A 22,527-nucleotide genomic window follows, 5' to 3' on the forward strand; every position below is an offset into this window, starting at 1 on the left:
ACTGTTTAGAAGACGAAGAAGAGTTTGGATTTCATATCCCACTTTATCACTACCCAAAGGAGTCTCAAAGCGGCTAACAATCTCCTTTCCCTTCCTCCCCCACAACAAACACTCTGTGAAGTGAGTGGGGCTGAGAGACTTCAGAGAAGTGTGACTAGCCCAAGGTCACCCAGCAGCTGCATGTGGAGGTGCGGGGAAGCGAACCCGGTTCACCAGATTACAAGTCTACCGCTCTTAACCACTACACCACACTGGCTCTCTGTTTAAGCAGGTTTAATAGTGCTTTAAATACAGAGTGCAGATGGGGCCTTGCCACTCTACAAAGTGGCACATATACTCCTGTTGCTGTATGAAACAGTAATGGTAATTTCAACTATGCTTCAGTAGGCCTTACCTATGTGTCACTTTTATTAAGTTAGGGGCTGCATTCTCCGAAATGCTGCCTGTTCCACTGTATTCCTCCACATCCTTATCATCGTCTTCTCCTTCAGCATCTTTATCATATTTATTCTTAGCAGTGATATTTCTGGGTAAGACGGGCTGGTAGCCATCCTCCAAATCCAAGTTGTACACCTCTCCATCAAGCTCAACAGCCACCGAACGAATTGAGCGACTCCGAATATAGCTTGCCTTGTATTCTGCGGAAATAGGACAAAACAGAGCTTGCCTTTCTCTGTCTTAATACATCATATGCGGGTTTGACATGCAGGAAAGTGCTTGGAGACTGACACAGAGGTTAAGTCAGAAATGGCCAAGTTCTCTGATCCTGGGGAACATACTTATTCTTCAGATTGCCATCTGGTTCCAGAGGTAAGAGACCAGCCCCTGCAGATGTGAGGTTTTATTGTAAAATCAGCATTGCTTTGGAAGTCTTCGAGGTTATGGGGCACATGCCATTCGGTATGCTCAGGACATCACATGAAAATCAACATGGAAATATGGAAACATCTCTCTTATCCTACACCTCCAGCAAACAATGTTGTCTTCCTTGCAAGTGAAACTCATCTATCTCCTACCACAATAACATTTGACAGGGTTGATAGAAGCCAGACAATTGCTTTAGTGGGCAAGAGCAGGGTTTCTCAAACTTGGGTCTCCAGCTGTTTTTGGACTACAACTTCCATCATCCCTAGCTAGCAGAACTAGTGATCGAGGATGATGGGAATTTTAGTCCAAAAACAGCTGGAGACCCAAATTTAGGAAACCCAGGGCTAGATGCCCACAAGATGCCTGTTGGACCTCCCAGGCTGAGATTATCTTTCTGCTGGTGTGGGATTAGACAAACCTCTAGGCTGCATTTTTATACACAACCAGTATCAGTCCATTAGTTAAAGTATTGGAATCAGTTAAGTCCGACCTTTGCTATGGAATCATCCTGAGGACTTGAGCAAACCTCCTGCCCGCCACATTTCCCACCTGCAATTTGAGAATAATAAACCCTAAGTAGGTTCCCATGAGAAAGCAAAAATAAAGATGGGCAAGAGCTTTGTAAAAATTGTGTTATATACATGAATATCAGCAGCAGGAAAAACAGCAGCAGCAGCATAAGCAGTAGTATATTGGGTGTGTGTGGATTTTTAAAAGCAGAATGTTACTATGTGTCTTCTTCTTTGGCAATCCATCATGGCCGAATAAGATAGTCTTGCATTAACACGGTCTTAACGGTGTGCCTGTAAGTGACTGTGAAGGCCAATTCTGGATCCACACGTCCTTCCACAGTGGGGACATAGGTTTTCATGTTGATCATGGTGAGGATTTGCCAAACATGCCTTCATTTCTCTGCATGCAATAATGCTGTAAAGAATTTCTGTCTAATAATTTACTTACAACCATGAGGTGGCAGTAGACACCCAGAATACTGAAAGGAAGATATGAGAATTATGTCTATTGCCAACTTCCCAAGAATTTCAAATAACAACTGTCTCTTTAAGAACCCTTTTGGGAGTTACTGGTGGCCTTTCCTTAAAATTTCCTCAGCTATAGAATCCTTAACTTTCCCCATGGAGACAAATCAGAGACACACCTGAGTTAAAGAACATGTTTTTCTCATTTATCCTCTCTACCTGGTCTCTCTCGATTTCAACTCCATTCTAAAAAGTCAAGCAGGTTTTAAACTTCCTATCTTTAGGCTCCAGGTCCAGGGCCATGATTCAATATTCCTCTGCTGCTTGTATTTCCTCTCCCATTCAGACAAGCAAACTTCCTAAGTGAAGCTCTGCATAGTCTGGGCTGCAAAAGCTCTTTGGGCACAGAAAACCCCATCAACTCAGCAGGCTTGAATACTGCTGGGCTAGCCTTGCAAGCTCACTGTCGGCTGTGTCTGCTTTACCTCTCTTAACAAAAGCATTGTGTGATGTAATAGCAGAGCCATTTCCTTGCATGCAGAAGATACCAGGTTCAATCCCTGGCATTTCCAGGCAGGGCTGGGAGAAACCAGTTTGAAATTCTGGAGACCTGCTGCCAATCAGTATAAAGATGAACCAGTGGGCTGTGTCAGTATGATGAAGTTTGCTGTGGTCACACTCCTGATCAATAGCTGTTGCTGGCATTGTTTTAGGGCAGGGATCAGCAACCTTTTTCAGCAGGGGGCCGGTCCACCATTCCTCAGACCATGTGCTGGGCTGCACTATATATATATATATTGGGGGGGCGAAATGATCAAATTCCTATGCCCCACAAATAACCCAGAGATGCATTTTAAGTAAAAGGACACATTCTACTCATGTAAAAACACCGATGATTCCTGGACTGTCCGTGAGCTGGATTGAGAAGGCAATTGGGCTGCATCTGGCCCCCGGGCCTTAGGTTGCCTACCCCTATTTTAGGGGGAAAGGCATAGCAAAATGACACCAGAGTGGCTGGAGTAACCCAGTATATTGGACATTACAAAGGTGGAGAGAAAAGTTTGACATACCTTTTCAGTGTTGGCCCCTCTCATTTTTAGTAATGTTTAATTTGACTCTCGCCAGATGGCTTTACACAAGCTACTCTTTCCCAGTCTCCGTCACCCTCCCTTTATCAGCAGCACTGAGATACTACTACTACTACTACTACTAATAATAATAATACTGACCTACCTTTAAGGATTATGCCAAGGCCTACTGAAGGGAGTATATGAAAAATGCTACATAAACACAAATTTATATCTGAAGTACTTATTATCACAATTATTTCAACCCCTGTCCTAATTACTCCTCACACTGAATCATCATTTCGCACTGTTTTCAGCACACTGAGCTGATGAGTTCACTCGAGCTTTTTCACCACCTGGGACTCAGGCTTTCCACCTGAGGTTCAGCCAGGTGAATCATAGCTCAAGGGGAGAAATAGGTTCTAATTTATGGAACATTTGACTAAAATGTGGGAACTCCCTTCCTTTTCAATACATAGAGGAAGTCCCAAGGAGCTACACCCAAATAGTTATAAGAAACAAAGGGAGGCTTTCTTAGCAAGAACCAACTTCCTTTTGTTGTTGACCTTCTTCTCTGTATGCATGAGCTGCCAACTTTTCTTTTCTTCCAAATATGTCAATACTGAACAAAATGTTATTTTTAAAAAAACATCCAACAACCAATGGGAGATACACGTGTAAATATTTGTAAAAGTTGAATGGAGGAGAGAGTATTTGAATATATATATATTTAAATGATGGCTTCGTTTTCAGCTACAAACCACTATGAATGCCTATATCTAAGCTGGAAGAAGAGGAGTTTGGATTTGATATCCCACTTTATCACTACCCTAAGGCACGTGGGCGGTGCTGTGGGTTAAACCACAGAGCCTAGGGCTTGCTGATCAGAAGGTTGGTGGTTCGAATCCCCGCGACGGGGTGAGCTTCCGTTGCTCGGGCCCAGCTCCTGCCAACCAAGCATTTCGAAAGCACGCAGTGCAAGTAGATAAATAGGTATCACTCCAGTGGGAAGGTAAACGGCGTTTCCGTGCACTGCTCTGGTTTGCCAGAAGTGGCTTAGTCATGCTGGCCACACGACCTGGAAGCTGTATGCTGGCTCCCTCAGTCAATAAAGCGAGATGAGTGCCACAACCCCAGAGTTGGCCACGAATGGACCTAATGGTCAGGGGTACCTTTACCTTTGAGTCTCAAAGCGGCTAACATTCTCCTTTCCCTTCCTCCCCCACAACAAACACTCTGTGAGGTGAGTGGGGCTGAGAGACTTCAGAGAAGTGTGACTAGCCCAAGGTCACCCAGCAGCTGCATGTGGAGGAGCAGGGACGTGAACCCGGTACACCAGATTACAAGACTACCGCTCTTAACCACTACACCACACTGGCTAGTTGGTAAATCCAACTGGCTTTTGGGTCCCTTTTTAGATCCAGGAGCCAATGTATTTCTTTCTTTCTCTGTCTTTTACACACACACACACACACACACACACACACACTCATCTGGTCATCTGTGGGGAACCTCTGGTTTTCCAGATGTTGCTGGGCAAGTGGCATAGGATGATGGGCACTGATATTCCAGGTACACCTGGAGGGCCAAAGGTTCCCAACACCTGCATTAGGTTGACTCCCTCACAAGTTAATAGTGTAGTAGCAAAACAGGGAGATGAGCTGTTGTTTCTGTGTTGTGTGATGAGATTCCAGCAACAACACCTGGAATAATTACAATAATTGCAGTGGAAAAGGAGGCAATGCTTTATAAGTAAAAGATAAACTTTGCATCTGGCACAAGCATGATCAGCATTCAGGTTGCTATTAACTGTTCTTTAAGTACTCATCATTCACACCTGATTACTAGAATGCACCTGCCAAGCCAATTGCTTGTATCTCAGAACATGGGTAAATGATGGTTCTCTCAGGAAAAAACAGAGGGACTGAAATGAATCCCACAGTTTCCTTATCCTAGGATTTCCCCCACAACATTCTTTCTGCATAAAGCAGAAAGGTTTGAATTTCTGATGAACAATGGAAGAGCCGTCCCATTTCTTACCACTGAATGACTAGGTTGGATCAAGCAGTGAACACTTCAGAACCGTATATTTTATTTTAAAAAATAACCAAATTAAAAAACAGCTCTTCCACACACCGCAAAAATTAACATATTAGCACAAGTCAGCCATACCTCATGCCTTCAGCATAACTTATTCTCAGTAAATATTGAAACATCATAGTTCCCTCCAAAGAGGAAAAATTACTTCCATATGTTATTATTCCAAATCACATTAATTTGACTAAGCATTAGTCAATAATTAATTAACCACCCAATCAAATAGTCAGCAGTGCTGACTGTTCTCTGGGAGCTAGTTTAAGCTTTCTTAAACTGATGAAAAGCCCAACGTTCCTGGAACTAGAAAAAGTTTGTGGCCCGCAAAACCTCTGCCCCCCAAAACACAACAACAACAACAACAAAAATTTGCTGTTGGCAGTAGTTTGTTTTTAAAAATAAATAAATCTGGCCACTATTATTCTTGTTATTAAATTTCTATCCTGCCCTCCTTAAGCAGCCACAACCAGGTAGCAGAAACAATCCAATTAAAAACAAGATAAAAACATGTCCCATGGTGTCCTGCTGTCCTGCTGCTGTGTTTTTGCAGGTATGACTATGTGGTGTGCATATCTGGCAAATGTGTGTGTGCTAAAGGAGCAATAATGGGCTGTTAACATGTCGCCCTCCAAGAGTTGGCCAATCTCGAATGAGGTTTTCGGGGCTGAAAATATTAACCCTCCTTGTTGTACGACAAACCAATGAACTACTGTGCATTTACTGCATGAACGAAATATTGTTTTGAAAGGCACTTGGGTTTCTGACACCTGTAAACTGAGATAACCACACAGTTAACTGGGTTGTTGCGAGGATTTGGAAAGGTTCCAATAAATTATATGCCTATGCTTGATCTGCGTAAAGTACCATAAGTGATTATATTCTGCCCCACTTAAGTGTAACTTTTTCGGTATAGTGTGCCCCCCCCCCACTTTAAGCGTAACTTTGTCAAATTAAGTGCCTCCTGATTCTCCAGAAGTCGCTAGTGAGTCCATGCAACTGTGCTCACTGTTCCAGGGCGTCTTCGTTCAAGAACAAGTTAATTGAACTACAGCTCAAGCATTATTTAAAGATTATCTGTAGTGCCACAAATTCCAAGCAGTAGCTGGCGATTTCACCTGAGAACCAATGATTTTATTCACCTAAAAATTAGCTTAGTAGTTACTAATCAGCTTGCAAGGCAAATATAAAGGAAGAAAATCAATTTAAACTCCCTGTTTGAAGCTTGTGCCAGGTCATTACCGAGAAAGCCTAATCTGCTGAATAATTAAGGCTCTGCATTTGTGGAGCGAGGCGAAGGAAACTTTACAGACGAATAATAATTCTGAGCTGCTGTTTTGGCTCTTTTAATCTATAATTAGACTATGCACTTCAAATATAGATATTAACCTGACTCAAGTTTAAAAGGAGAGCCTACGGAATAGGCTATGTCAAAAAAAGCACCTGGGCTTTGCCAAGGAAAGTCAATCTGTTTGGGAGGCAACTCTGGTTCAATGTCAACAGCGGCACCTGTCGTTCAACTCAAGAAGAAAATATTACAAGCAAGCAGCTTTGAGAACGAACAAGTCCACCCAATGTAATTAATGATGCCGTAACACCCAAGGTCTACTTGCTTGCTCTCCCATTAGCACACAGAGGGGAAAGTGGGGACAAGTTCCCTGGCATCGTGTCCCTTGCCAGCCCTGCCTTCTGCACATTAGCTGAAGAGATCTGAAAGAGGGAACTGCTTTAAGGCTCTTGATCATGCACGATTCTAAATAGCGCAGTGAGCCCATTCACAAAGAACAGGCTCCGTGCTACAGACCTTCCTGAATGAGAGTTGGGCCATGTCAGGCACAGCTAGGATGATCTCCATGTTGGTGGAAACAGTACCAGAGGAATAAACCATTTCTACACATGTAGCTTTGGGTGCCGTCACTTGTTACCTCTTTGATACACAGTTGCACTTGGAAGGCTATTATTCTGTTGCTCAAAAGGAACTTGACCTCACAGGACTAGAATGACCTGTGCAGCCTGCAAAGTAGATCCCCAAGTCAGCTTTTGTGCAGCCTGCCAGCTGCTGTACTGCTACTTTTGAAGCAGGCACAACAAGCATTTGGGTGTGACCTCAGTTGTGCTCGTCATAGCCCAGAAGTAACGTTGGGCTTCTAATTAACTCCGGGGTTTTCTTTAATTTTATTTAAAGCTTGGCAAATGCTTGGAAATTATCCCACGCTCTTTCATACTTATCTGATCATACTTTTCTTTCCTATTGGATCTTAACTTTAGTTTGTTCTGAATGTCATACTGTGTTTTGGTTACTGTAAGGTGTCTTGAATTTGATGGGAAGTTTGGGTAAAGCCTTTCAAATAAACACACAGTATATACATAACAGGCATGTAAATTTGAAATATGGTTTTAAAAGCTAAGCAAGGTTCACATAGGTATTTGAAGTGCATGAACAATTCTGGGCTAGGATACCTAAAGGACTTTCTCCTTCCATGCAAGCCTGCCTACCAAATGGCTTCTGCTTGGCAGCACAGGTGCAGCTGGTAAAGACATTGGACCCTTCTCAGTGGCTGCGCTTCGTTGTGCAACTCCCTGTTCAATGAGGCTCATCTTGCCACCCCTTCCAGTTTTGATGGCCTTTGGCAATTTTGCAAAGACCTTCCCTTTCTGGGCAGGGTCTTGGCCAGTCAAGTTTAAGTTCCATTGCACTTGTATTCTTCCATTTTAACTTGTAATATTTCTTATTGCTGAGATGTCATTTCTGATTTTTCAATATGTCATAAGCTACCTTAAGCATTTTATTTTAAAACATGGGATTTGAATGGATACCCACACCCCTACCCCCACTCACTCGTACCATGGAAGTTGAACGTAATCCGTTCCAGAAGTCCATTCGACTTCCAAAACATTCGGAAACCAAAGCATGGCTTCTGATTGGCCACAGGAAGCTCCTGCAGCCAATCGGAACCTGCAGATGCCCCGTCAGATGTTTGGCTTCCAAAAATAGTCCGTAAACCAGAACAGTCACTTCTGGGTTTGTGGCGTTTGGAAGCCGAAACGTTCGAGAACTAAGCTGTTTGAAAACCAAGGTACGACTGTGTGTGTGTGTAGTTTAATTATTCAGGTCAGGTTTTTCTCCACCACGCAAAGAGACAAGAAGCTTGACCGTTTACTTACTCTTCTTGGAGAAGAGCTTCTTTCGCCGCCCAATGGGGCTCAACTTGTATTCGTTCTCCTCGCAGTTGCAGTCCTCACTGTTCCTGCTGTAGTACTTGGGCATGAGGTTGGAGACACCTTTGCTGCTTCCTGGAGCTGTAAGGCTGGCCATCCCTTTGCATTTGTGCAGCTTGAGCCTCCCGCTGGCATCTTCCATGCACTGCCATTTCTGAAACGGGAGGGAAATGTTCCCAAAATGGCATGATAGAGGCAAATGTTCTTCTACATACTTTGGACATTCAAAGTTGGTTGGTAGTATTCTCAGAAGATCAAATCACAATTATCTGTCCCATAGCAGATGTTAATTTGGCAGAAACATGTTAGTGGTGTAGAAGAGCTACGGGGTGTGTGTGTGTCACATTTGGCAACCAATGCGCCCCCTTTGCTTTCAGATAGTGCATGGATAGTTGAGTCTAAAAAGCCAGGGACACAAATTTTCGCGGCCCTCCAGTGGCTATTGTGGTTCATTTACCAGAGGCTTAGTTGGGTCAGAATCAAGTATATCAGGCATAGGCAACCTTTAGCCCTCCAGATGTTTTGGCTTACTACTCCCATGATCCCTAGCTAACAGGACCAGTGGTCAGGGATGATGGGAATTGTAGTCCAAAACATCTGGAGGGCCGAAGGTTGCCTATGCCTGAAGTATACATTTCCAGACTTAACACTAAATAAATTAATTCTGGTAAATGAGCTACAGTGATACCTTGGGTTACAGACGCTTCAGGTTACAGATGTACTGGTTACAGACTCCGCTAACCCAGAAATAGTACCTCGGGTTAAGAACTTTGCTTCAGGATGAGAACAGAAATCGTGTGGCGGTAGTGGGAGGCCCCATTAGCTAAAGTGGTACCTCAGGTTAAGAACAGTTTCAGGCTAAGGACGGACCTCCAGAACGAATTAAGTTCTTAACCCGAGGTACCACTGTATCTGAAAGCGGAGGGGAACATTGGTTGCCAGATATGAAATATATTGGCATTACTTTTAGCTCTCCTACCTCACCGTTACGAAACTTTGAGATAGCAATACATAAATAAAAGGACATTTTATCAATTTTCCAAAGACTAAAAATAATGTTGCATGTCCAGGTTTAACCCACTCATCAAAATGCAACACTGAAGATTGTCTTGTGCAATATTATGCATGTTTACTCAAGAGCAACATCCACTGTATTTAAGGGCCTGGCTTCCTAGTAAGTGTGTTCAGGTTTGATGCCTTAGCGTGAAACTCTGTATCTACTTTTCTGAGAGTAAAGTCTATTGAACTCGGTAGGAAATACTTTTCGGTAGGCATTATTGTTTTGTTAAAGTCCCCCTTCCTCAATCAAGACAGTTGTTGATAGCTCATATTCCTATGCCTTGGTGATATGAAGGAGAAGTGAAAATCTCCCCATTTCAGCTGCTATGAAAACTTGGGATATGCTTAAAAGATACTTAAATCCATCAATATCTGCAATGGGTTTTTTAGTTAAAATGAAATGTTAAACATAGCAAAGTAATCTGAAATTTTAGGTATGAAGTGGTTAAGACTTCTAAGGTGCTTTAAAACATTGACGCTGTATGAGATTTAATGAATTTAAGAGGGACTTCAATGGTCAGAATTTGCAACATCCAATATTTTCAACTGAGAAGTTACATGAACATTGTAGTCATAAACTTTAATGAGCATCTCTGCCTGAAATTGATTATTACCAGTACAAGTTCAAAAGGACTGTTAACAACTATTCCAGCTAATTGTGACAGAGGCAGTACAGAGTGGAAATAAATTTAAAGCATGATGTGAAATGAAGCCAGGTTCAACAAGTATGGAAACGGAATGAATTGTGGTGGTAGTGTTGTTTTTAAGTAGAGCAACAAATTCTATTTGTAATATTAAAAGCTCTTAAGATAATGCTGCTACTGAACATTAAACAAGACGAACAAGATAAATAAGGCCAATATTGTTTTCATTTATAAGACAAGGAGATGGAACTTGTTTCTAAAGTACCTAGCCTCCATATAATCTAGGTTTTAAAGACAAGACCAGCCCCTTAGTTTGTGGCCGAGAAGCTACAGTGAACCACTATGAACTTGCACTCTAAACCCCTATATAATTGGCGCCTGATGGTCTATCTCTTTAAAACAAGCTAGTGTCTTCATTCTGCATCAGTACAGTCTGCGAACTGTCTTCAAGGGCAATGAAGTAACAGAAGTCTTACACTCCCAAAGGCAACATGGACCTAGCACTGAAGGCACAGATACGCAAACGGAATTCACATAAGTATCAGTGGACGCAGAATGCTGATTGGTGCGTGTGTATGTGTTGGAGGAGGGGGGGAGAAAACTGGGTGTGGGGGTGAAATGAATTTCATGGTGGATGAAGGAGGGCAAAACCAACTGACTGAAACACAGGCGCTCTCTTAACTGCAACTTTTTGTTGCAGATCCGGCTTGCTTCCTGAAGAAAAGATTGTCTGTAGGCAATACACATCAAATGTACAACTATTGAGTGGAATCAGGGAAAAATCTTGATGGGAAGGGCAATAATGACCATGTCTGTGCTTTTTTCTTTCCTCAAAGTCTGTTGCTATTTAACCTCTGAAGATGATTTGTTGGGGGGGGGGAGAGGCAAAAAGATCTTGTGATTGGATTCAATAAACTAAATATGCAATAAAACAGACATATTTCAGTTTTGAATATTAAAGGCTGTCTCTGTTGGTGTTCCAAGTTATGCTGTAGTCTAAAAATATTACCCTCTCGATCCCAATTATTCTGTTACAAATTTCTGGATTTATGACTGTACCATTAGGAAGGATTTTCCAAACTTCTTGTTCTTGTTTTCCGAAGACAGGGACACAGCTCTTACTTGAAGCAACTGTTTACAGCTGGTCATGGCTTTGAGCTAAAGTGAGACTGCATACGATTTCTTTAATTAAAGCAAAACATTTTATTTTATTTTTTGGCAACAGCTTTTCCCTGCTACCTTTTAGTTGCGAAGAATAAATATATTTTTTTTCTGCTGCCAGCTCTTGCTGAAACCGGTTACCTCCAGTCACTACTGGCTGCAAAATGGTTGTGTTACTGGCGCAAACACCTGCTTGGGTAGTTCTTGTTATACCACTGAGGGCATATCCTTCCTAATGCTCTACACTTACACTAATGTAAGCATTTTAAAACTGAGTTAATTAAAACTAACTTGTTCTGCTTTTCTTTTCTCTCCTTTTTAAAAAAGATCTTCTGGAGTGCTTTTCTGCAGCAATGTCTGAGTGTTCGTGTAACTAATGCAATTTTTAGGCAGCATTAACTGAACCACAGTTTCCAGTTCACAAGAAGAGTTAAGTTTCACTTTGTTCTGCACTAGTTCAGCCACATATGGAACACTGTGTCCTTGGGTCTGGGCAAACCATACTTGAAGGAGACAAGTGAAGCCATTGTCATTTGGAATGGATTCAAAGGAGAACAGGAAAAGACAGTCCAGGGTATGGAGAATAGGCCCTTTTAGCAGAGCCAGCTCTACCATTAAGCAGAGTGAGGCAAACGCCTCAGGCAGCAGACGCAGTTGGATGGTAGCGTTACCTCCCTGGCCATTCCCCTCCACTGAAAAGCAGAGCCGTGCCTCCTACATGGCCTGTCCTGCACTCCCTACACTAGCCATCTGCCTCAGCGGCAGTGAAGACGTTGTCTCATCACTACTGCTGAGGCAAAATTAAGCAGACTGTCCGGTCAGCTTCTGTACACAAAACGGGGGGCATCATCTTTGCCGTTGCCTCAGACAGCAAAATGTATTGGGCTGGCACTCCCTATTACAGGGGTCAGCAAACTTTTTCAGCAGGGGGGCGGTCCACTGTCCCTCAGACCTTGTGGGGGGGGGCTGGACTATATTTTGAAAGAAAAAAGAATGAATTCCTATGCCCCACAAATAACCCAGAGATGCATTTTAAATAAAAGCACACATTCTACGCATGTAAAAACACGCTGATTCGCAGGCCGGATTTAGAAGGCAATTGGGCTGGATCCAGCCCCTGCGCCTCAGTTTGCCTGCCCATGCCCTATTATAATCAATATGCCACCAATTCAAATTGGCTTTGACCTATAAAGCCTTTTAAACATAGGTTTTGACCTATAAAGACTTTTAAACAGCTTATAAACCCCAATATGAACCAACCCAGGCTGTGTAATTATCATCTGAGGCCCTTCTTTGTCTACCTCCTTCACGAGCGGCCTGGAGGATGGCAACACAAGAATGGGCCTTTTCTGCTGTGGCCCCCTGTTTGTAGAATGCTTTCCCCAGGGCGACTTACCTGGCACCGTCATTATATACCTATAGACACCAAGTGAAAACATTCCTCTTCTCCTAGGCCTTTGACTAATTAAATAACCTATGGCCTTTTAAACTGGGGGGGAGGGGTGTTGTTGTTGTTTGTGTGTGTTTTTATACTGTGATCCTGAGATGAAGAGTGATATAGAAATTCATAAACAAGATACAATGGCTTCTAAGTATGAAATCCTTTATAAAACAAGAACATAAGAAGTTCCCTGCTTGATCAGGCCACAGGTCCATCTAATTCAGAATCCTATTCCCACAGTAGCCAACCAGATGCCTAAACGAAGCCCACAAACATGTCCTGAGTTGCAACAGCATGCTCATCTTCTGTGGTTTCCAGCAACTAATACTCAGAGTCACACTGCCTCTTCACATAATTAAAATAAACAATGAAACAATGCTGAAATGTTGAAGGAAAGACTGAGGTGCAGACAGATGACATGAAAACACTTTGGGTACCTGAATGGTTGTCCTATTGACAAGAACAATGGTTATTCCTTTGCCACACTGGAAGAGAAATGTTCTAGAGGGGTAGATTTTGGCTGAATGCTGGAAGCAGCTTCTTGACAGTAAGAGAAGATCAACAATGGAACAAGTTACCTAGAGGGTTTGTGGGCTCTTTCTCCCTGGAAATCTATAAACAAAAGCTGGAGGGCAATAGGCTCTAACTCGTCATTTCCTGCACTGGTTTCATTAAATGATCTACAAGCCCCTCATGCCCACCACAGCTTGATGAGTCAATGAAGCAAACACAAGAAAAACTACCCTCCACGCCCCTACAACAATGTTTTGTCTCTGCCTTAGTTTGAATCTGCAGACACTCAACTTTAGTGAGAAAGTAATTAGCACTCATAAAAGGGACGCGGGTGGCGCTGTGGGCTAAAGCCTCAGCGCCTAGGGCTTGCCGATCGAAAGGTCGGCGGTTCGAATCCCCGCGGCGGGGTGCGCTCCCGCTGCTCGGTCCCAGCGCCTGCCAACCTAGCAGTTCGAAAGCACCCCCGGGTGCAAGTAGATAAATAGGTACCGCTTACCAGCGGGAAGGTAAACGGCGTTCCGTGTGCGGCTCTGGCTCGCCAGAGCAGCGTTGTCACGCTGGCCACGTGACCCGGAAGTGTCTCCGGACAGCGCTGGCCCCCGGCCAATAGATGTGAGATGGGCGCACAAACCCCAGAGTCTGGCAAGACTGGCCCGTTCGGGCAGGGGTACCTTTACCTTTACCTTTAATTAGCACTCATAAGCTGCAAATATCTTTGAAAAATTGATCAGAAGAAAGTCTAAATCGTTTCTGCAATCATAAAGATTTTTCAAACTGCCCCTAGTGTGATGGTACAGTGGTGCCTCGCAAGACGAAAAGAATCCGTTCTGTGATTCTCTTTGTCTAGCGGTTTTTTCGTCTTGCAAAGCAAGCCCATTGAAGGATTAGCGGATTAGCGCTATTAGCGCTATTAGTGGCGTATCTGCTGATCGGATCAGCTGATAAGCGGCTTAGCGGCTTAGAAAAGGGGGGGGAACCAGCAGGAACTCGCAAGACATTGTCGTCTTGCGAAGCAAGCCCATAGGAAATTCGTTTTGCGAAGCACCTCCAAAACGGAAAACTCTTTCGTCTAGCGAGTTTTCCGTCTTGCGAGGCATTCGTCTTGCGGGGCACCACTGTATCAATTTCTGAATAGGAACAGTGCAGTACTGATCATGTGCCACATGCCTCTCCCAAAAGTGCCAATTATTATATGCAAAATACCTATGGCCCTTCTTGAAGTATTTTACAGACTGTGCCAGTTTTGTCACCTCCGCGAGAGCCCCAGTAAATTCCTACTATATTACCCTATAAAGTATGCAAGTCAAAGGTCTCAGTCATTTTTGCTGTGTCATGCATGAAGAATTCCTATATAGTAGAGCAAAATCACAAAACTAGTGTATTACTTTGGTGACATCAAACAGGCCCTATATTCACACTCTGACACCTTGGGCAGCCATGAGGGCATAACTTAAGAAGGAAGCAGTCAATCAGGTCTTGGCAAGGGTAAAGGGATAGGCCTGGAGGCTGCAGATAATACACTGGGATATGTCAGTCAGTTTGTTCCACTGATTAAACCAATTCCTTTGCTCAGCTCTGCAAAATTCTTAATGCAAGTAAGGTTTATATAAATGCAATTAAAAGGGAATCTGGCCTTTTGTAGTAATGCCTCACTGTTATTAGCTGTAAGCAACTATGTTCCCCTGTAAGTGCATGTAAGCTTCTAACTCCTCCACTCCATTCCAATAACACATTCATTAAAGCAACTCAACAGATGAAGCATGATAATATTAATAGCTGAAGAGAGTCCAGCAAACTGCAGGAAATTGCACCCCCCAATAAAACTATTTCTAAGAAAGTGTTATTAATGTCATCCCTCACATCACTGACTTATACTGATGAGTATATGGAAGTCATGTGGTCTAAAATCCCACATAGCACTCAGTCTTTATTCTAGTAATGGCAGCCAGAATTTTCCCAAAAATGGGAGGAAGCAACAGCTGGCTACTAGGCAAACATATTTAGCCAGAGTTTGCATGGTATTTTAACTATTCTTTTAAAAACCAATACTGTTTCAGACTTCAACGGCATATGCTATTAATTTGTTTTCTTCCTGGAAAGGATATGGCACTCGGCACAATATTATGACAAAAGGTCAAGAGAACTTCAAGAGGACCAAAATTCGATTTTGACAGTATGAACAGTTAGGCTTGACTTAAGCGATCCTGGTTTACATGTCTGAAGAATATTATGTGTATTTTGCTAAAACATTTCTACAAATATCTGAAAACTGTCTTGCATAGGAAGATACTAGTTTTGTGATTTAATATTGCAATTCATACCTTCCATTTAAGTGTGGATGTCCATGTTTAGTTAAAGTTTGCATAAACTACCAATTTCAGAGTATCGTAGGAAGAAATCCTCCTTTTCCAATAAGCGGGTCCTGCTCCTTTAACATTTGCACAGCCCCCATTGCCAGACACACACCAGATTTTGTATTTCTGTTGAGAAGCCTTGACCTCCTTCCAAATCCCCTGCCTCCACACCAAGTGGCTTTGCATCGCTGCCCTTCACAGCTTTCCTGCAACTGCAGCAATTACAGATGTTAACTCAAACTCATTACTCGGGGCTCCAATCAGGGATAAATAGCTGTGACCTTCCTGGAAGGATTTTTCTATTACTGGATACAGTTTGCTTGTTTCGGTAACTCGAGACACAGTCTTAATCTTAGAACACTGTTACATCAATAAAAAGGCACAGAAACAAAGAATACAATCCTAAACACATTTATCCAGAAGTCCCACTGAACTCAGTAGGGCTTCTTCGTGAGCATACATGCATGGGATTATGCTGTTAATCAGTATGCTTTTGCTTAGTGGTTTAGTCGTGTCTGACTCTTCGTGACCCCATGGACCAGAGCACGCCAGGCACTTCTGTCTTCCACTGCCTCCCGCAGTTTGGTCAAACTCATGTTAGTAGCTTCGAGAACACTGTCCAACCATCTCGTCCTCTGTTGTCCCCTTCTCCTTGTGCCCTCAATCTTTCCCAACATCAGGGTCTTTTCCAGGGAGTCTTCTCTTCTCATGAGGTGGCCAAAGTATTGGAGCCTCAGCTTCAGGATCTGTCCTTCCAGTGAGCATTCAGGGCTGATTTCCTTAAGAATGGATAGGTTTGATCTTCTTGCAGTCCATGGGACTCTCAAGAGTCTCCTTCAGCACCATAATTCAAAAGCATCAATTCTTTGGTGATCAGCCTTCTTTATGGTCCAGCTCTCACTTCCATACATCACTACTGGGAAAACCATAGCTTTAACTATACGGGCCTTTGTTGGCAAGGTGATGTCTCTGCTTTTTAAGATGCTGTCTAGGTTTGTCATTGCTTTGTTAATCAGTATAGCCAGCCTAAATTTAAACACATGGAACACCACATGGACTGGGTCCAAAGGAGGTCTTTGCTCTGGTCCCCTCCTCAGAAATAAAAAGTGCAGCTTGTCCATTTACTGGCACCACGGTTATTTTCTGTTTCTCCCACTATCCCCGCCCCCCACCTTGGGTTCAGCTTGTGCCTACCCATTCTGGGGGTAGTCGCTTGGTATGGATGATCTCAGCCACCATATTCAGGGCCCTGGGAGAATTTTTCCAACAGCCTAATTGGCCTCATCTGAAGGTTTTGCCTTCCTCATAGCAATCGTCACAACTTTGTTGGGTTAGGCATTGGGTAAAGCCTTTAGTCATGGTAGGAGGAGAGGTTGCAAGTTTCTGCCTACCCCTCTGGGAAATGGGGTATCCCATTAAAGGGATTGAGGAAGAAGTGCTTCTGTCCAGATGCCCAGGGAGGGGCTAAAGCCACAGCACTCAATGCAGGCAAGAAGGCACCTAACTATGTTATAGGGCTTCCCCAACTCTGGATTGACCCCTAGAAAACATCTAGCAAACGGGCTGGTTGATATAGGATATGCCCAATGTCTAAGCCTCATCCCCTTACATCTGTAATCAATAAAGTTGGGGTCAAATTCAGTGCAAAAGAATGGTGTCATGTGTGGTCCTTTGATCTCAGGTGGAGGGGCAGTTTCATGCCACTTTGGCACGCAACAGGACACTGGTCCAGATGGGCCTTTGCTCTAATCCAGTACCCCTTCTTATGTTCTTAACATAGCAAAGGCATGGAGTTGTACGCTATTCAGCATAAAAATGTCACATATTTAACCTCTTGCACCTCAGATTTACAATTCTCCTTCTCTGTGCTTGAATGCACTTATGAGTACGAACGTGTCCTTTATCACGTATGTAAGCCTTGCAGCTGAAGACAGCACTTAATGCGTTTCACAAAATGGACTCTAGTACCGATAAGCTTCTGCCACAATGAACTTGTTGGCTTTAAGTTGCCACAAGTCTTTTTTCCCCCCTTTTCAAAAGTGTTTTGAAAAACTAACCCAAAAGACAAACCTCCAAAGTGCAGTGAATAATTTATTTGAGGAACAGGGGCGGTGGGGAATCACTTAAGAAATAACCAGAGTGTTTCGTGTAAGCCACTCATCCTCAAGGGCAATTTTGATCCTACTCTCTCCTCTGGGGGGTGGGGAGAGACGCTGCTCTCTTTATACTACTTGGAATATGCTTAGCACCTTGTAAAAAAACACTTTGTGGTGGAGGAAGTGAGTTGCTGCCTGAATCTATCCACAGCTGCAAGCAAGTTTCAGGGAAGCATAAGGCGAGCTTGAGGGATTCTTCAACGGTATATCAAGGGGCAGCTTCAAATATTAGCTTCAATCAGTCACAGGAACAATCAGGAACAGTTAAGAAGTATACTCTGGAAATGTGATCCCCAGTCTCATACCAGACTTTAAAATCAGATCTTTAATTAGTTGTTTAAAATGAAGAGTCTTATAGGTGGAATTCACACGTTTTCAAGGATGGAACTCTGTTGGTTATCTGCCACTTATCACCAGCAGGTACTTATCTCATTGGAAAGTGTTCTCTAGTGCTTGACAGACAATGGAAGATGTAGAAGTTTCTGTCGTACAAAGAAGCATTTGTAGACCAGCAGTGAGGTAGAGGTGTTCAAAAACAGTTATGGAAGCTTTCACAAAGTTTGCAGAATGCCAAAGACAGAGAGGTGTCAAAGACTGGAGTATGGACCTAAAACAACTGTTCATCTGACACAGTGAAACTGTTCTTGAGATCTTATACAGGAGTTACACATCTTCAAGTCATCTCATCCTTCCTATGCAGTGCCTGCCTGATTTATTAAAATGACAATAAGTATAAAGCTCTGTTCAACGTGCTGGTTTTGACCCAGAAAGTCCCATGACCCCAATATGAGCTTACTCAGACCCTTTGGTCTTCACCAGAGGCCCTGACCCCAGGTGCCCCCTCTGAGGGAAAACGTTGGAGGGTGGAAATGAGGGAGAGGGTGTTCTCAGACCATGAGGTCTGCCTGGTGCTATCATTAACATCCTTTTGGCACCAAGTAGAAACCTATCTTATCTCCCAGGCATTTGAAAGATTATGATTACATTGCTGTTTATTGGTTATATGCTTTTGCTGCTCTTTTATAAGTTTTATGAGCTTATTGCATGGTAATGTGTTTTTAAAAATCTATTCTATGCTTTATGCTCTTAAAATTGTGTAGGTTGCTTAGAGACCCCTTAAGCGCCATGTGGCCAATAAACTGACCATCATCCAAATTCAATACAAGAATGAATTCACCCTGAAAGCCTTCCAGTCAAGTGGATGAAACCACAGGAACAAAATCTGTATAAACTTTGCAAAATTATTGGAACAGAGTTTTCACTCAACTGTTATGATGATGCTACATTACAGCTTCTGGGAACGCTGTACAGATGAGAGATGTTACCGTAACTGGCTCTTAAAAGAGCTTACTAAGCAGACAGAAGTGTCTGTTTCAGGATGCAGGGCTGAGAAAGATCTTGTTCCTAAGGCTTTAGAGCGCTGTTGCCAGTCAGGATAAAGCTAGACAAGACAATTGCATGTACATTACACCTCAAGGTTTGCTTGTCTAGGGGTGGGTGGGTGGTGTTGTTATTTTAAATCAAAAGCAGTCACAGGAGACTGCAATTCTGAGCAAAACACCTGTATGGTGAAGTGAGGGAGAACTGCTCTTTTTTCTCTCTGCTGAATTTTCTGCTCAGCACCAGCTGTTTTTCATGTAGCTCTGTTTCTTCTCTCCTCCAACCTACCCCTTAACATGGGAAAGCTGTGGGGTCGTGGTGGTTATGATTAGAATAACTGCTGGAGGAGAAAAGGATTTAAGAGCCTTTCCACCTAGCACTGGCCTGCCCCTCTAGATTATAGCCTCCTGCAGCTGCATTTGGATTTAAGTAGTGGTGGGAATCCCTGGAGGAAAATGCATAGACAACAGCTTCCCAGATGTACAGTATCCATGGGTATGGAATGCAGGTGGATCTGGCATGGCAAGTTCTACCTCCAGCTGATATGCATTCATCCAGATGTCTATAAAGAGTCCTTACATGCATGGCTCTACGCACATGTTTGGGAACTGTCTGTAGGTGTTGCATGTACAACTGGGAACCACACAATCAAGAAACAGCTTTATGCATGGGTGCCCTTTACAGATGTTTGATGCCCATGAATTGGGAGCGCTGCTACGCCTGATCTATATGGGCCTACTGAACTGGCGGATAGGGTTAGTCAAGACCAAATATCTTATTCCGTATAAAGGAAGCTCCCTACATTCTGATGCATAGCCACACAAATCATATAGATATGCATATCTTTGTGAAACTAAGCAATGTTAAAAAAAAAGTGATTTTTGGGTGCGCTACAGTATATAAAAAAACCACCATAAAAGGTTAGCTATACAGAGATGTAAGAGCAGTTTTATCTTTCAGACACATTCTCCACACCCCACAAAGAGACTTGTTTTTTTGCCTAGATAGAGCAACAGGTGTAGAAGAGGGGCTTGATATATGATGGGGAGGGTGACTATTTGAAAATCAGCCCTGACTCTAATCAACTTGATTGCTGCAGGTTCTGTTGATGTCTTGGTTGCTCAATTCCATCCCATGCTGAACTGCCCAAATCAATTCACACTGAAAAGCCTTAAAACAATCCTTCTATTCCTTGACGACTAATACATAGATGACAGCGTTTTTTATCATTTCCCTCTTTTATCATTGCCAGCAGTAAGGCTATTTTTACTCACTTTCCACAGACACCACATAAACATTTTATTATCCTTAAAAGAATAAGAAAGGGAACAGGCAAGGTGACATGTGCAATGCTTGGATGGAAGGCTGTTTACTGTAAGTAATCCTGAATAGCCTGAATAGTAAACTTGAAGAGTTTGTACCAAAACCATACAGCAATAACTTCATTTACTGACCCTTTTCTGTACATCTGGACTTTTAAAAAAGAAAATGAATATTAATATGAAAAAGGAAGAGAACATGAAGGTCCACTAAGCTGAATTTGAGAAGGAACTGAAATAGAGACGTAATTCAGCTCTGAAATGTTTCTCCTTGTTTGACTAAGATTCCAGGGGAAATCTTGGCCTCTGGCCCTGCAGATACATTTTCTTCTACTGCTGGAAGAGCAACAGAAAGGAAAGCTAGCTCTAAAATATTCAGTCCATCTGTTGAAAGATGGATAACAAAGTAAAGGAACCTCCTAAATCCTTGCTATGCTTTAGACTTGTGGTGCAGATACTCACTTGCCCAAGCTGTTCACAAGCACTTTGATACTCAGCTCGCTGGCAGAGGTCTTTCACCCGTTGGTACTTGGGCAGGAAATTTTCTTCTTGAGCGTCCATTTTCTCATTCTCTCTCTTGTGTAACAGTTTCCTGAAAAGGGAAGAACATGCACAGCTCTGTAAAGGCTGCATCCACATCCAAGAAGTTGTTCACATAATCTTTGTTCATGAAGAGTGAACACCATCTTTACCATATTCCATTGAATAACGAGTGAGGAGCGATTGAGCGCTAGCCACATGGCCTTTCAGTGAGGAGGTCCAAGGACATGGCAGCAAGGCCAGGCTGGTTTCCAGGGCCCAGAGACTCCAGGCAGTGCAGGATGGGGAGCCAGGAGTTGGGCCCACCAGGACGCGCCTGGGCAGGATGGGGATCTCCATGGAAGCTGGCGCCTGTTTGGGGGTGCCTAGTTCACACCCCCTCAAAACTGTGTTACTGGGACCATGGCCCCCCGTTCCCCCCAGAGTATGCCCGTGCATAGGACAGTATAGGATACAATCGAAAGAAGCTTACTGGGTGACCAGTCACACTCTCTGAAGCTTAACCAATCACACAGGGTATTTGCAAGATTAAATTGGATAGTTGGGACATCATGTTCTCTGCTTTAAGCTCCTTGGAAAAAAGGCAGGATATATAGGCAAGAAATAATTAAAAAATGCATTTTCATTAAGTAGGAAAGTAGACTGCCTATTTCATGTGTCTCTCATAGATTTTACAGCAGTTCCAATGAAAATGAAAAATGCCAACAACAAAACACTGAAACTACTAATACGACTTTGCCTTTTGATGAATTAAGTAATTTCACAAATGCCACATGAAAAAGACTAATTAATGATCTTGCCAAGGAAAGTTGTACAGGTACAACTCTTCTTTTGCTGCAATGATTTCTTTAAGACAGGCTTCCTCAACCTTGGCCCTCCAGATGTTTTTGGTCTACAACTCCCATGATCCCTAGCTAGCAGGACCAGTGGTCAGGGATGATGTCTCAAAACATCTGGAGGGCCGAAGTTGAGGAAGCCTGCTTTAGGAGGTCAGAACTCTCCAGAACAAGACACAATCACCACCTATCACTTACCCTCTTTCCACCAAGAAGGAGTCCCTCCAGACCTTCATCTTCTTTTTCAAATGGAACCTGGAAAAAAACAAACTTAATTTGAAAGTCGAACTAGATCTGGGGACAGGATTTGGCTTCTCCCTTGAAAATGTGTGATTAGAAAGCAAATGGCAAACATGCATTTTCAGCCTCAGCTATGAGATGATATGGCAACTTTTTTTGTTCACTACGGCAAGGCCTGTGTAAGTCCCACAGAATGGGATAGAAAAGTACCACTGACTCACAGACCTGCTGCAGACATATCGTTTAATCACAATTGCTTAAAGTACTTGGCGATCTGCAGGAAATGTTGGGCTCTGTTTAATGCATTTCCCATCCTTACCTATTGACCGGTCTTTCAGAATCCAGCAGCTTTAGAATGGATTTCCCATCCATGTCAGGTGGAATGTCCAGGCCAGCAATGTCTAGAATTGTAGGAGCAAGATCGATGTTCAATACAATGTGTGGATTCCTGAAAAGAAACATATCCACAAAACCTTTATCAAACATCTGCAATGGTAACCCCAATGTAAGACCACAGAAGACACAGAATACCTGAAAAGCACCCATGGCTTAACCTCAAATAGTTGGAAATCAAGCACAGTTACACGTTGAAGCTGAATATGAGAAGCCATTTACAAGCTAAAGGTCAGGGGAGACTACCTCGGAAAGTGGTGGACTCTCCCT

General features: G+C 43.0%; 1 protein-coding gene across 3 annotated transcripts in view; it reads right to left on the bottom strand.

Moving 5' to 3' along the window:
* SULF2 (sulfatase 2) overlaps positions 1–22,527 on the bottom strand; it is a 296,927-nt gene that overhangs the window by 15,161 nt on the left and 259,239 nt on the right. For all 3 annotated transcript variants that reach the window (XM_082225923.1, XM_082225922.1, XM_082225924.1), the window contains 5 exons: positions 22,184–22,312; positions 21,823–21,879; positions 20,711–20,840; positions 8,168–8,375; positions 395–638 (listed from right to left, as the gene is read on the bottom strand). In XM_082225923.1, the coding sequence (XP_082082049.1) occupies positions 395–638; positions 8,168–8,375; positions 20,711–20,840; positions 21,823–21,879; positions 22,184–22,312 (768 nt within the window). The remainder of the gene's footprint in view (positions 1–394; positions 639–8,167; positions 8,376–20,710; positions 20,841–21,822; positions 21,880–22,183; positions 22,313–22,527) is intronic.

The sequence above is a fragment of the Podarcis vaucheri genome, assembly GCF_965113315.1.
Source record: "Podarcis vaucheri genome assembly, chromosome: 6".
NCBI lineage: Eukaryota > Metazoa > Chordata > Lepidosauria > Squamata > Lacertidae > Podarcis > Podarcis vaucheri.